The 16,124-nt window shown below is 43.3% G+C and overlaps 2 protein-coding genes across 10 annotated transcripts in view; one reads left to right on the top strand and one right to left on the bottom strand.

Moving 5' to 3' along the window:
• Positions 1–16,124, top strand: part of LOC108158029 (protein muscleblind) — a 129,893-nt gene that overhangs the window by 25,040 nt on the left and 88,729 nt on the right. For 4 of the 9 annotated variants that reach the window (XM_033392201.1, XM_033392211.1, XM_033392204.1 and 1 more), the window contains exon 1: positions 11,008–11,846. The exons of 1 other annotated variant lie outside the window; for it this stretch is intronic. The gene's annotated coding sequence lies outside the window, so the exon portion shown is untranslated. Of the gene's footprint in view, positions 1–10,957; positions 11,847–16,124 lie in introns of those variants that run through there. 4 more of the 9 variants (XM_033392209.1, XM_033392210.1, XM_033392213.1 and 1 more) reach the window with 3 other exon arrangements.
• Positions 1,752–2,438, bottom strand: LOC117185808. The gene is made up of 2 exons (XM_033392226.1): positions 2,298–2,438; positions 1,752–2,245 (listed from the first exon to the last, which is right to left on the bottom strand). Exons 1-2 carry the CDS (start codon positions 2,322–2,324, stop codon positions 1,898–1,900), a joined length of 375 nt encoding a protein of 124 aa, XP_033248117.1. The 5' UTR covers positions 2,325–2,438; the 3' UTR covers positions 1,752–1,897.

Here is a 16,124-nt window from a genome sequence, read left to right as displayed (position 1 = left end):
TGTAGATAAGAGCCCCATGAAAACTGTAGTAAAGTGGCTTTCATTTCCTCCGAAATCCGTGAAAATTAGTTGCATTCGAATGGAGTCGTTGTCGGACGTGTCCTACTCGATGGTGGAGTCCACAACGCCCATGATCCACTCGCCTGTTGAGTCCACCACGGCCATGATCCACTGGCCTGTGGAGTCCACCACGCCCATGATCCACTCGCCTGTGGAATCCGAATGGGACGGGTCTTACTCCTTTGTGGACACATCCGAGTGGATACCCTGCGAAGAGGGATTCGCCTGGAGTGTGGAAATGGGCGAGTGCCAGCCGGTGGTGGAGCCACGCAGCTATCGGTCCTGCCCCTGGGGCTACAAGATGAATGCACGGTACAAGCAGTGCATGCGCGTCAAGTACCACGGCAAGCAGCAGTGGGGCACCATCCGCAAGTGGTGGCACGGTCTCTTCTATCCGCCGGTGCCGAGGAAGCCGCCACGAAAGATACCGCCCACCAAGGCCACCACCGCGTACACCGGCGAGTGGTGGGGCTACAATAGGGGCTATGGCAAGGATGTCCCACGCCCCTGATGGGAAGAAGAACTAATAAAGAATGGACGCTCTGGACCGCCTTCTTGGTCTGAAGATTTCGTCTTTTATTTCATATCCCCCTTCTCTACCCTCCCCTGTAGGCGACGCGCACGCATTGGGTGTACTTGTTGTACTTGTAGCCCACGGGGCAGCTCGTCTCCTTCGTCCAGGCCTGGGCTATCATTCCGAAGAGGCACAGAACGATAATTAGGGGTATATTCTGGAACATGTCTTCAAGTGAACTGTGATCCGCAGAAGGTGGCACAAGCGGAACCAAAAGGTCTACAAAAATCGATTTCAGGGTTTATCTTTATAGTCGGAACTGGGGGGGGCCTTACTTTACTTCCCTGCCTTGTAGGCCACGCGTTCGCACTGGGAGAACCTGTTGTATTTGAAGCCAGGCGGGCAGTTTGCTTGCTTCACCCGTTTCATGGACACGCAGCTCATGGTTGCATCGTTGTAGACCATATTCTTGCCACACTCCAGATAGAAGGAGTCCTGCCCCAACGCCAGAGGGCAAAGCATACCGAGGGCGCACAGTAAGATGGTCAGATTCATGGCCTCGAGCAAGCTCTATCTGGGGTCTTTGGGAATCAAAACTAGCTCTTTAAGCTCTTTAAATATACAATCTGTAGACGTATCCAACTAATTCTCCAACCCCACCAAATTTTCTTCGTTTCAGGTACGTTCGCTTCGCTGATTTGTCGTTAAATGAGGAGAGGAGGACCCTGGCCAAAACAAATGTCACGTGAGCCACACACACACACACACACACACACACACACACACACACACACATAGAATACTGTTTTTCTTTTGCTGATTTGGCAAGCATTCTTTTGTTTTGTTTGCGCCATGAAGAAGGCGCAAGGAAAGGGTATCCAGAGCGTGGCTTCTTCCTTCTTGGTTACTTTTTTTTTTTGCTGGACCCAAACCGTGATTTTAAAGGCCGAAATCACGTAAGCCCAGCGTCGGGGACACCGGACCTGCTCTGTCATGTGTCTGCCGTGCCGTCTATGCTTTGCTCTGATTACAAAAACCCAACAACAGCAGCAACATCGCATGCCAACATCCTGTCGCCAACTTTGTTTTAAGTGAAAATTGAGCCACTGTCCAAAGGCTTTTTATTTGTTGATTGCTGGCAAAGCCCTCCCTCAAAGCAAACCAAGAGTCTACGTGACACCAAGTGAATGGAAGAGCGGAAAAACAGTGGGCTTCCTGCTCGCCTCCGAAAGGCCACGCCCTAAAACACGCTGTTTATTGAGCAGATCTCACGAGTAGACACTTTACGGTTGTGGAGATGTCCAGAAGAGACCTTCAATGGGCTTAATCCTTGCTGGTCAGATCACCACTGGAACTGGAACTGGAACTGGAACTGGAACTGGAAGTGCAGACCTCCTCCGTTTGGACTTCCTGCTGAACTTTCACCGGAGCCTGCTCGTCGGATCCTCGTGGCGGATGCACCTCGCGGCACACGCTGCAAACGGAGCCAGCCTCGAAGGACTTTCTGAACTGAGGATTGAGGTACCAGACCTTCGCCTTCATATAGACCCGTTTTCCTTTGGGCGGTATGCGACAAATGCGTCGAAGGAGGCTTGAACTGAGGACATGCACTGGCTTCCTGCCTTGGATCCTCTTGCTCAACCTTCGCGATGGGGTGGCGGGGGCATCCACCTGGATATCTCTAGTCCGTCAGTATGCCCATCGATTGTTGCATGCTACTCACCCGTTTCTTAGTGCCGTTTCTGGTCATGAGTTTCTTTTTCAAAGCCCCAACAAATTTTGAAAATTAAAAAAAAAAACAACTTAAATTTTCTTCGGTACTTTTTAGGGAAAGATCTACAATAAATAGATTTTCACGAGGCTCAAAAGATACTGTGGAATAAATCGAAAATCTCAAGGCCTAGTCGATCTAAAAATTTCAGGTTTCTTGATTCTTAAATTGTAAAAAATAGTCCCGTTACACTATAAAGCCCGGTACACCGAGAGAAAAAAAACACTGAGATTCGATTGGTTTTAGGGCAGAAAATTTATACCAATATTTTTGCAACGAGAGTGGAACTTTTTTTATGAACTTTGAAAATAATATGCAAATATTTTATTTACAAATTTGCCATATTTAAAATAAATAAATTTTGTATTTAATTTAAATATTTTTATATTATGGTTATAAATATTTATTTTTATTTTTAAATATTTTATATTCAGGTTATTAAAAAGAGGAGATATTTTATACCAATATTTTTGCAACGAGAGTGGCACTTTTTTTATGAACTTTAAAAATAATATGCAAATATTTTATTTACAAATTTGCCATATTTAAAATAAATTCATTTTATATTTAATTTAAATATTTTTATATTTGGATTATAAATATTTCTATTTATTTTTAAATGTTTTATATTTTGATTATTAAAAAGGGGATATAATTTATAGCAACGAAAGTGGAAATTTTTCAAGGTACTTTAAAAATAATATGCAAATATTTTATTTAAAAGTTTTCCCTATTTCAAATAAATTAATTTCATATTTAAATTTTTTTTTTGTGTATATATTTTGATTATAAATATTTACTGCAAATTGAACATATTCTATTTATTTTTAAGGGTTTTATATTTTGATTATAAAAAAAGATTTCTCAATACATTTACATATGTTTTTATTTATTTTTTTATATATTTATGTATTGATTTATTTTTTATTTATTTATTTTTTTATGTGATTATTTATGGTTTGTTTATTTATTTTTTTGTAATCTATTTATTTTGTTGTTTATTTATTTATTTGTTACTTATTTATTTTGTTATGTATTTATTAATGTTTTCTTTTTTTAATGTATTTATTTATCTATTTAATTTCTCTATGGTTTTATTCAAAAACCGAGTATTTATTGTAAAATATGGGCGTATTTCTTGTTGCTGTGCCATTTTTCTCTGAGTGTAGGCATTCAACATTCGATTGCAATATCTCTTCACACAAAAGTAGATCCAATCCATCTTGATTGATTCTGCATTCTGCAGTTGATCGTATCTTTGTGATGGCGGATGACACGGAGTATCCCGACCTGAGACTCCCGACCTGAGGCTGTTGACAACACTTTTTGGGGGGGCCAAAGGCGTAGTCTTAAGTGGTATCTCAGTTGCATCTCCCCTCCACTCCTCCCCCTGCCCCCTCTGACCCCCCACCCTACTCTTATTGACTTTGAAGCTGTTTACTTTTTGCCAGGCGCTGTTTGACTTTGAGCTTGCAGCAGTCCTGGCCCGTACAGGGGTGTGGCATCAGCTGGGAAGGACTAAAGAGGGGGGGAGGGGGGGGAAATGTTTTATGCTGTGCACGGTGGAAATTCACATAATTGCAGTTGAAACTCGACAAACAACAGTAGCGGAGCAGAGCAGAGCGGAGCGTAAATAGAAATCGCAGAGTCAACAGAAAAATCGGTAGAGGGAAAAATGGAAAGGAATCCTCCTGGCAGAAAAGGAAAATAAAAATAAAAATAAAACCTATGAAGGAAGGAGTGCAATCCGACGGCGAACGATGGAATGGAGTCGCCACAACAACGAAAACAAACAAACAAACTAACCTTTGACCCAGCATGGCCATCGCCATCGCCATCGCCATCGCCATCGCTATCGTTGCTGTTGCTGTCGTCCACTTCAGGTGCGCCAAGTAATTGCAACTGAAACTGAAACTTGGCCAAGTTGCCAGCAAAACGGATTGCAACTAAAATTGGAGCCGAAGCTGGCAGCAGGAAGGAGCAGGGGGGAAGCAGGAAGGAGCAGGGCGGAGCAGCATGCAGGACATGTAGCGAGTGCGACACAAAAGCGTTTCAATGCAGGTCGTTGCGGCTAAATTAAAAGAAATCAACGCAGGTTGATCGGCGGCAGGGGCAGCGGCTGCCAGGGGCTACCAGGGTTGCCAACGTTAAGCAAAGATAATGAGCAGGACAAAGCCATAGCGTGCAACGGAAAGACACACCAGCAGCAGCCGCGTTCAGTCTGCTGTTGATTTTAATTAAAATCTTTAAGCTTCTGTTGATTATTAATTATAATGCCACGAGGGGCAGGTCAAGGAAAGTGTCTATTTCTGTAACTGAAAGTCGTCAAATGGCCTTCAAAAGTGTACAAAGAACGGACTCCAACGAATCATTAAGCCATTTAAAATTTGTGTGGAAACACTAGCCATTAATCGATTGCGTTTTGGCCAAGTTGAGGGCAAAGGAATGGACTGGCCTACAAAACGTGGTTTCTGAAACAAACAAAAACCTTTTTTTAGACATATTTTGATCCAGAAATGAAATATTTGACCCCCAGAGATGTTTCTTTACCCTTCCCCCCCAAATGGGTGTCTCACAAGAAATTCGCCCGAGAAACAGGTTAATATTAAGCCGCTTGTAAAAGGGTATCAATTGGTGAGTTTTTATCTAAAAGTTTGTGTTTTTTTGGACTTAAATTTGCAGCATTTTTCGATAATGGAATTTCACGCAATTTGAAAAGATTTTTGTATATTTTAGGCCCGAAAGAACCTGTTGGCCAACTAATTTCATCAATTTGTCAAAAGAAACGGAAATACAGGGGCAGAGAGGCCAGCAAATCCAAACATAAATAAATCGCAAAGTGTCCGCCGGATAGGCAAACAAACAAACAAGCAAACAAACACACAGACGGACAGACGGACGGACGGACAGGCAAACAAACAAACAAACAAACAGTGGGACAACACCTGCCCCAGACTGTGCCCCCTGGCTGCTGGCTGCTGGCTGCTGGCTGCCTCTGCTGCTACTCTCTTAAGCTGCCAAATCCGACAATTAAATTATTGCATGACAAAACAGGCACCGCAAAATATTCAAAACTCGCCGAAAACAGGATGTAAACGGCAACGAGGACAACCACAAAAAGAAGTAGGAAAAACAAAGGCGGGGGGGGCGGGGAGAAGTGGTGAAAAACCTCAAAATACACAAACACAAACACCCCCCACCCATACGCGAGGGGGTGCGGGGTAACAACAGCAACAACAACTAATCAAACAACAACAGGGGGGAAAAAAAAACACAACACAAATTCATCTTTCAGTGTGGAAAAAAAGTCACCCAATACGCCCACCCACACACCCACATCCAAAAAAAAAAATGAGAGAGGAAAAACTTTTGGCATAGCAAAAAGGAAAACTAAGGGAGCGCCCCCCCCCCCCCCCCCTTCGACCATCCATCCGCTGATAGAGCAGACAGTGCATATAGCTGGTGGCAATAATTTGAAATTCGATTACCATAACCAAGTACTCGGAAAACACAAACAGAGATCGCAGGCAGGACACAAACACACACACACACACACACGGCAGCAGGAGTACCCTTAACCAGCAGAAAAAACACAGGAAAGGAGACACTGAGAGGGGGAGAGAGAGAAGAGTGAGAGATGGCCTGTCCGCTGCCAGAGGCGAAAAACTGCAAATGGCGAAAACGTTCGCTAAAAGGTCGCCCACATCAGACTGGAAAACGGGGGAAAAAAAAAACCCAAAAAAATGTTAAAAATATAGCTTAGATATGGCGACATTAGGACACCCTATAGACAGGGTCAGGACCCCAAAAAAAAGGGGGGAAACCAGGGAAAAATGATCCTAGTCGAGGCAGGAGGCAGGAGGGGATGTGCCCAGCCTCTGAAAAGAAAACGTTAATGAATCGGACATTCTATCTATCCCGTGGCCCTATACCCTTGCTATACAGGGTATAAACACGAGTGAAAAGATACTGCCAACACACACACACACGGGGGAAAAACAAAAAAAAAAGCGTGTGGCCAAAAAGCCAAAACGTGAATATATCAGAATTTTGAGCAAACAAGTTGGACCGACCACACCGGCTACAACAACAAGAAAATCCTTTGTGGATGGAGTGTGTGTGTGTGTGTGTGCAAGAAGAGGCAGATACCCTTGCCAGAGAAGACAGAGAAAGAGTGACTGAGTCCTCAAGACAAAAAAAAACTGTCCATGGTCCATGGAGTATCTAGTCGTGCCCGTCACAGGTTTGATACAAAAAAAAAAACAAGGGGGTAGCCCTTTCTTCTACCACAAATATTAAGGAATATGTAGTTGAAATGGATCCTGATTCTGGAACCAGGCAGTGAGGCTTTTCCTCAAGGAAGCATCTCTAAAGCAAGACTTTATCGGCCTCTTTCTTTCATGAAAATGGTACCATTAGATGTGGAGATACTTTTGCTGGTGGGGGACTGAGAGCTGGGACTGTGGTAGTCTCAGGAGGAGCTCAACTTTCGAGCGATTCTTAAATTTTGTGGGATCCAAGGCAAAAAACATACCAATCCCACGATGTATCCTTGCAAATCCTGGCCAGACTGGAGGGCTAGAAAAGCCTATTTTTTTGGTCGGAAATGATTTCAGAAGGAAGCAAAGCAGAACTTTCCACTTGGGTGAAGTCTTGACTTGTGGAAAGGCTAGTTAAAACATTCATTGATTCACTGGCAACAGTAATAGCCTTTGAGTGTCTCTGGTTATGATTCTACACACAGGATAATCGTCGTATTAAGTACTATACATGCCCCCTTTCGTGAAGTCCTGGGCACGCCCTTGTAGGAAACATTTACTGTAGCCAAATCATGTATTAAGAATCGATTTCCCGATCGCACCTGCCACATGCCACTGCCATTCGCGGCGCCCCACCGTCAGACCAATTTCAATTACAGCCAATTAGGCGAGAAAGCGGCTTCAGACAAAGAAAGAACTTCACTTCACGAATTGCAACAAAAAGCCATAAGATGCCACACACCCACACACACACACACACACACACACACACACATGGAAGACTGAGTTGCACCTTAAGGAGGGAAAACTTTTCGACTTGCGAGTCGAGTCTACGGTCTCCTCTTGCTCCTCCTCCGCCATCGAATGCGCCGAAAATGTTAAAACAAACAAACAAATAAATTAGTGTTCAATCAGCGTAATTTCTTCGACTCTGCAGTCAGACTGCCATGCCTCGTGCCTCGTGCCTCGTCCCTCGTGCCGCTTGCCTCCTGGCAGCCCTTTGTCTCTGGGGTTTCGTTGTGCGGCTTGCAGCAGGGGTTTCAATTGCATTGGGCTGTTGTGGGTGGGAAAACTTTAAGCAGGGGGGGGGGGGGGGGGGTGAGAGGTGAGAAGGAATAAAGTATTAGGTGGAGGCCGGGGGCCGGGGGCCGGGGGCGGTAGGAGGTGCAAACAATCGAAATTATCGGTAATTTGCTTAATTTAAATTCGAAAGACAACGAAATGGATGATGCAAGTCAGGGTCTAGAGAGACCCACGTACATAGGGGTAGGTAAAAGGTGAAAGGGATTACCATGAATAGTACTTCAATTAGTTCTGTCTTATTTCACCATAATTTTCCTTGTTTAATGCTCTTGATAAATTTCCCAACTTCTTATTCGTTGAAACTGGGAACACTTTGGCCTGAGACCAGTCCAGGCGCTCTCTTCCACTCAAGAGAAACCCCGCAAGCAAACCGCTCAACGTTTGAGAGGGGGAGGGGGAGGGGGCCCACCAGCACCCACGCATTGCCACTCTCTCTCTCTCTCTCTCTCTCTATTGGGGATCCCAGCTGTTGGCGCTCTTTGCAAAGAGAGCAGACGCCGCCGCTGACTCAGAAGATGGCGACGTCATCGTCGCTGTCGCTGTCGCCGTCGCCGCCGCTGGATGGATGATCTGATCTGGAATTCTGATCTTTCCCCCTCTCCCAGCACTCCCACTCTCTTGGCCTGGGCTGTAACTGGAAACTGGTTTCTCTGCCGCTGCTTTTTGGCCACGGATCTACGTGACTTTTGCTTTATTTATGCCAATTTACGAGCAAATGCATTAGCCGGTCTCTTGCGGATCGCGTGCTCCCGATACGATGCTCTTGTTCTTGGCATTCGCCGTTATTTCTAATTAGATTAGGGTGGGACTTCCCTGCTTCTCTACCTCTCTCTCTCTCTCTCTCTCACATCTCACTCTCGCTCGCGTAGCCAAGTTCTTTGGATACGAGCCAATCCCCAGGCCTGGCTTTTGTTTTCCCAAGATCTCTTTGTCTGAATGCGACCTCCTTTTCCTTTTCTTTCAATGCTGCTTGCTGGCCACAAACACACCCTGCCGCAGCCCATGCCCCTGCCCCTGCCCCTGCCACTGCTGAAAGCCTTGAAACACGTTCTCTCTCTCTCTCTCGAATCGGATTGAAACGGAACGAAACCCTGGAGGAACAGGCGCAAAAGGTGTAGCAGAAACGAGAAGCAAACCCGTTTCCATGAGCCGGCTGGCTCCCCCAAAACGAGGGGTCCCCCAGCATCCAGCGATCACACACCCCCCCCCCACCCCCCTCTACACCACACCACAGCATCCAAATCTCACTTCCAGTTCCAGTTCCAATTCCAATTCCAATTCCCAAACTTCTGCTTTGGTCAGCAGCAGCTGAGACGACGGCGTCTGCGCAACTTTTGATTTTGCCTGGAACCGGTTTCGGCCCGCCAGATCGACAGATCGACAGACCGCCAAACCGTCGCTTTGTACGCCAGTACGAGTGCGAGTATCTTTCGGTTTGCATTTGTATCTGTATCTGAAGCAGACGCAAGCTGCCCACAAGGCTGAGGCAGGCCTCTATAAATGTGTTGTTAAAGATGTTTCAGTGGGCGTCTTTGGTACAGAGAGAAAGATGTCATTCGGCGATAGCAGACATCCCAGGCAGCCATCCATCCATCCAGCCAGTCGTAGATATTTTTTATCAGAGTACTTACAGCACACAGCAGCTCTTCGTTTGGATAATGACCTCTAGAAGGTCACTTTTGAGGGCCTGAGGGCCCCCAACAGTAGAGTTTCCTGGCCAGGGCCTTGGGAAACATCCCCAATAAGAAATATATTACTCGGAATACTTATTCCAAAATGTTTTTTTATTGCAAAAATTACAATGTAAACCTCCTAAAAGGTTTTCAATAAGATTACATTCATCAAGTCCACAAAATATTGCTCGTAATCCCATTTTTTTTTTGTGTTTAATGGATTGCCCCCACTCTTGAGGGGCACCTATCATTACAAACCTTTCACTTGCCCCAGAGGCAAGCACCGCACAGTGCCCCCCCCGCCGGTTGAATGTGGTCTCGGATCACTCACGAAAACTCCGTTTTCGAAACGTTTATAAATAGTGCACACAAAAACAAACACACAGCGACTTCTAATATCTAATAATAGAGGGGGGTGGGGGACTGGACTGGAGTGGGATGGAGTGGAATAGATATAGAAACATTGCGGGGGCGTTTCTCGATCTCGTTTGATTGCTCTCTCTGTCTCTCTCTCTTTCTTTCTCTGGACTGCTTTCACAGGTCTGTTGGCACTGCCTTCTGGTTCTCCTTCAGCTATCGTTGTTTTCCCTTCACTTTTCATTCCGATTAACCCACACAGGAGTGTACAAACGATAGAAATTCCACCCCACCCCCTTATGCGTACGACTTTCAGGGCCTCTGGTGCCTGTGTGGGGGGGGACGCTGCCAAAAATCCAAAAAGAACGAAGCGTCAACAAATTTATGACACAGAAATGTCATGATGTATGCAGTATGCTCTCTATAAGCGACGGAGCGACACTTTAAAATGTCTATTTTGGTACGTTTTGGGCTGTGCAGTGCCAGCCCCTCGAGCATTCGGTTATACTATGCAGATATAGATATGGATGAGATGCATTTACGTAAACGATTTGGGACATATTGAACACATTTGAAGGTGACTTTGACAAAGTTCCAATTCATAAATGTGCAAGTTTATTTTTGGGACTTGGGGAGCCTTGGGTTTTATTTACACAAATACCAGAAATCCTTAGAAAGTATTGAAAAATACTTGAACTTTTCTTCAGTGTTGCTAAAGCCCTAAACGTTCATTACCCAGCACTGGAGAGTGTCATTTACTGTCATTGTGTTACCAAGTCCGCATCAAATTCCAATAAAATTGATTTGCTTAAATTTGCACTAAAACAAGTCTCAGTTTTGGGCACGTTCCGCAACCTACGCCAAAAAGCCGTCCCGTCTCCGGAGCCAGTTAACCTTTTGGTACGCGTCATAGCCGGCGGCAGCAGCAGAAATCACTCAAAAAGACCAAGTGAGTGCTCTCTTAACACACCACCGCTCTTAAGCTCTTGCTCTTCGTGGTTCACTTTCTCTCTTCGTGGCGCAAACACGAGGGCCAAACTCCAGCGAACGAACACAGTGGTAATAATCCAATAAGAGACCCCGCAGCGGCACAGTGGCACAGCGGCAGAGCGACAGAGAGGGGAAATTTCTAGCATGAGTCAGGTATTTTTCTGAGAGAGAGAGAGAGAGAGAGAGCCAAAGCACGCGCTCGCTTGCTCGTTTGCTCGTTTGCTCGTTGGCTCTCTTCGTTTTCGTGTCGTTTTCCTGCCGCTGCTTGTCGTTGCCTGTCGCTGAGGCCGTTGGTTGCGAGGAATTTACAGTTTGTCTGTTCCGAAGCGTCGAAGAGTGCAGTGTGCCGCAGCCAGAGTTCAAGATACAAGACACCAAAAAACCAGACAGCAAGCAGCAAGCAGCGCGCATAGCCTATCGAACAATTTGTGCAAACGCCGCATTAAAACAGTCAACAAGAAAAAAAAAGGCAGCAGAAACAATATTTAAAAAAAAAAAAATTACAACAAAAATTATAACAATTTCGAAAGCTGCAAAATCCGGCAATTGTGCAACATTCAAGAAAGCGCGCGCGTTTACCACCAAAAGGCAACGAAAAGAAGTCGATTGAAGTGCAAATTGAGTGCTGGAATATTTTTTTTTTTCTTAAACGAATCCTAAATACAAATACAACGACACGACGCGTGTGTGTTTGTCCCACCGCCGTCTCTACGCGTGTCGGTGTTTTGTGTGTGCGTGTGTGCCACTGTCAGATCCTGAGCCAGTGTGTGTGTGACAGCAAATAGAGAGAAGGAATAGGAAAGAAGGCACGGAAGGAACAAGGAAAGTCCCACGCAAAAAGCCTGCCTGCCCCATTGTTGTACCGGCATTTTAATGACGTCATGTCCAGCAGCTGCTTGCAACACTAAAAGCCACAACTTCAGCCACATCACATCTTCCAACTCGCGCGTGTTTCGTACAGCAGCAAACTAAATAAATTAACAAATACAATTTAACATACAACAACCAAAAGAAGAAGAAAGAAAACGAAAACGCAAAGAAACAACAAAAAGCCAACAACAATTCAAATACAGCAGCACAGCAGCAACAACAACAACAACAACGACTCTCGTCGCATCATCAGCTGGAACTACCGAAAGGTGTTTATATACTAAAGATCTTCTCTGTCTTGTTTCTTCTCCGTTTTTTTTTTTTCTGTTTTTTACTGTTTTGTTTTGTTTTGTTTGGTTTGGTTTTCTCTCTGTTTCTTCTCTCCAAATTCGGACATCGAGACTTGAGTCTTTCTTCCTACTTTTGTGGATTGTTTGTGTTTCCTGGTGTTTTGTGGGTTTTTATCGGGTTTTTTTTTTCACGGAAATTCTGTTTTATAATGCCAAGAAAACGCACACTCAGAGAAAGTCAATTTAGTGTTGTGTAAAGAAAAAATTGTTAGGGTGTTTATAAAAAAATTGCAAATAAAGTTTTTAGAAATATAAAACAATGCAGAATTTTTGGAAAATATTACAGAATTGCAGCACAAATTTTAGGGGTTTTTTTTTATAAATTTTTTTAAGTAAATAAAATTAAATTCAGGATTTTGTGGACTTACCCAAGTATTAAAGGAGATTTTCCATCCAAAACCTGAAAGTGAAAGAATAGGTAAATTTTTAATTGTCACAAATTCATCAATCAATCTTGAAATCAATCATATTTTCCGCAAATAGCTCAAATTAATAATTTAAACACCTCAATTTTCAACAAAAACCCGTTTTTGTCCCGAGTTTTATTTCTTAACTACAAAAAAAATCCATTCCCTGAGTCATTAGGCACATAAATCTCAACGAATTTGTCATAAAAATTACTTTAAACTAAACATCAAAATACTTTCAAATAATTTTTGAGAGTGCCAAATAAATCGTTGATAGGATTTAATGCTAGGAAATTTGTGAAATAAAATGTTTGTTCAATTAACTGTTTTATGCACAGAAACGCAATGAACCAAAAATCAATTAAAGCTTCGGGTCTAATGAACTGTTAAATAATAATGGAAAAATCAACCAAAATAATGTTCAATGAAAACGGAAAACCCAACAAAATTGTGTAAAATAATTTTGGGGTAAAAAGGGGATTAAGACTTCCACAAATCGTGTTTAAAATTAATGCAAATTAAGCCTTTTTTTTCCGTTCTAATGCAAGGTCTAGGCCACATGCCCCGTGCTGGTGCCATACAGTGCGGATCATCACTGTACGCACAGTGGCTGCCATTTGATATCTGGAGCTGCTAATGGATCTGATTGGCATTCAATCGAATCAAACACGCAATCACATAATTAAATCGCGTTTTATTCGATTAAAACATGAACATACTGTACAGCGTACACTGTATTCATCAGACATACAATAACATAGATTTTTGTTGCTGATTTTATGAAAAAGTCACGTTTTTTATGCGGTTCTGTTGTGTCTGGCCGCCCGTCCAGCCTCTAGACCCTTCCGCCCCAACGTTTTTACGAGTCTGCCATTAAATTTATGTGTATTTCTGGCTGTGCCCCCACCATATGATTTCTGTTTCAGTTTCAGAACAGATTGTTATTATAGTTTTCGCGATTCGTTTCGTTTTCCTTTGGCTTCGAGATATGCAAATTGAATTAGCTTTGCCTTTGGGCCAGAGCAAAAAAACAACGGCAGCGAAAACATCAGCTTGGGCAAAAGTGGCAAAAGTGTCTTAAATTCGAGTCAAAGAAATCGCATTGGAAAATGCCAAATGAATTGTGATTTGTGTCCATTTGTGCTCCACAAGTCATTCACTTTTTCAAACAAAAACCACTCAAAAACTTCGACTGAAAATACGCCACGAAAGGCAATGGGACTTGAGGACTTGGCATGACTAATCGATTCGATTTTTCGCCAAAAGTCATGCCGAAAACACAAAGCGCCAACACTGACAAATATGAGTGTAGTTTTTTTTTGTACTTTAAGCTCTCTTCAATGTACCTCAATAGGTCGTAAATATCGCACGACGATCGATTGTCTTTGGTTTGAAAGTCTGTTGGCTCAGACAGTCGCAATTTGACGCGAGATGACAGCCTCAAAAAGTGTCAGAGTTCAGGCAAAAAGGTCTTCAAAGAGCAAGCGCAAACAAAACGAGAGTGAATGGTGCGGCTTTGGGGCCTACAGAGAGGGGGAATAACTACTCGAAAATGGCATTTGGATACAAAAACGAAACACTAAATAGTGGCAATCGTTTCTCTACACTGAAAATACCATTTTCCAGGAAAAGGCTTCTGGTTTATTTCTCACTTTTTTTCGATAAACATTTCGTTTCCTTTAGTTTTTCCTTTCTGCTTCTTCTAGTTTTCATCTTTTTTGATATTTTCAAACATGTGCGCTTGGTGGATTTTCTTCTCGTCTTTTTTTTTCCGTTTCTTTGTCTAAAAATACCAAAAAGTTTTCTTCGTTTTTGGGGTTTTTTTTTTGTTTTTGTTTTTATTTTTGTGTTTTCAATAAGCAAAACGGCAGCTGCGGCGCAGCGTCGACTGCAAACAAAGTCGAAAAGAAAGAGCAAAGAAAATACATAACAAATATCTCTTTGTGCTTTTTTTCGGGTTAGGGTGATTCAGGGGAGCTGGAGAGATGCAAAAGATACACCCAGACAGATCCCAGATAGATCCCAGATAGAGGCGTTGAAATGGGAAAGACTTTCCCGTGAGGTCTAGCATTTTCCAGGCCATCACGAGTGCAGAGTTTTTCCATCATTCATGGCCTGTTGACACACCCTAAGCATAATTCTCCTGGCAGTCGTCGACATGCCGAAAAAGAATTTCTCGAACGTGTTCGGTCTGTTTTTGGGGCTGCCTGCTGGCGGGTTCCTTTAGCCCCAGCGACAGCTGCTGTACGCTTTCGGTCGGACGTATGTATCTGCAGCTGTGCAGCGGCACCCCCCCCCCCCCCCCCCCCCCCCCCACACACTTGGCCACATTTTGGAAGCGCTGCTGCAATCCAGAAATAACTTTTTCGTGCATCGAAAGACAGACACAACAGCCAGGTCTTTTGCATAATGCTGGGGCATCTTTAACCCTTGCCTGACCCCGGTCCAGGCTCCCCCTCTCTCTCCCTCTCCCCCTCTCTCTCTGGTGCCACGCACAATTGAGATCAATTGAAAGCGAAATTGATTGTTTAACCTTTTGGGGAAAGAGCAGAGCGGCTAGAGAGGGCCGCACGATTATAAAAATTAGTTCAAAGATTAATTTAATTATGAAATTGGGCAAATATTTCGTTTATATATTTTCTATAATTATTCTCCCTGTTTTGCGCTCTTTTGATTTCTATTTTGGGATTTTTAAGGCAAATTATAGTTTTTCCCTCATCTGTTTTCTGTCTTTTCTTCAGCCGAATATTATTCGTATACATATTCGTATATTTTGAATCGTTCGCTGCTCGTATTTGTATTTTAAGATAAGCAAAAGTTTATGAAATATGCCAAAAAAAAAAAATATACAAAAAAAAATAGTATATGAGAGAGTGAAAGATTGTTAAACGGAAAGACAGAGAGAGAGTGAGGGAAGGAGGGTTAGATAGAGCTAGTAAAAGTGTGAAACAGAGAGAGGAAGAGGGCGGAAGAGGGCGGAAGAGTGCGGAAGAGAGGAAGTGCTTGCTGCTCCCAAGATTTCTCTCTCTCTCCCTCTCGCTCTTTATGAATTTTGTTTTTGATTTCTTTCATTCGGTTTTTTTTTGGGGCTTTTTTGTGTGTGTTTCCTCTCTTTTTTTTCGTTAGCGTTAGATTTGCCGACCTCTGACGTAATTTACGGAATAATGATCGCGTTTTACGTCCAAAGAAATTGATTTGTTGATTTCGAATGAAAAATTTAAATATTGTACTGCCCCGAGAGAAACGTGACAAAAAAAAAAAGAGACTGGGGCAAGGTTTTCGAATGAAATTGAAATTTTTAAGATCAGATTAATTCAAAAAGGGAAAAGCCACAATCTTTATAGCAAAAAGTACTCCCCAAAGACGTACAGAGTGAATTTCTGTTTCAAAAGCCTCGATAAAGTCCCTTAGTTACCAGATTTCCTTTGGGTTCTCAACCACTCCCCGAAGATTTCAATGAAATGAAGTCCCCGACGAATCCATTTCATGTTCGTCACCCCATATAATACCATATTGGGAGAAGCGACTGAATGCAATCGCTACTTTCGAAAGAGAGATTTTGGGCAAAAAGCCCCGGCTAATAGATGTCAAATGAAATCTGTCAATGGTCGAGCAGCAGGCTCCAGATTAATTATCCCCATCAAATGGCTCACAAAGAGAATTAATTGGCCAAGTCGAACTCTATCTTTGGGGCAGGCTTCAGGGGGGGGCCACCCACCTGCATGACATAAGCATTTATGATCATCATCTTTAGCATTTTGCCATTTAAGGCAGGGGCCACATCTCTGTC

This window comes from Drosophila miranda, chromosome 3 (assembly GCF_003369915.1).
Source record: "Drosophila miranda strain MSH22 chromosome 3, D.miranda_PacBio2.1, whole genome shotgun sequence".
NCBI lineage: Eukaryota > Metazoa > Arthropoda > Insecta > Diptera > Drosophilidae > Drosophila > Drosophila miranda.
This window is presented reverse-complemented; position numbering and strand designations above follow the sequence as displayed.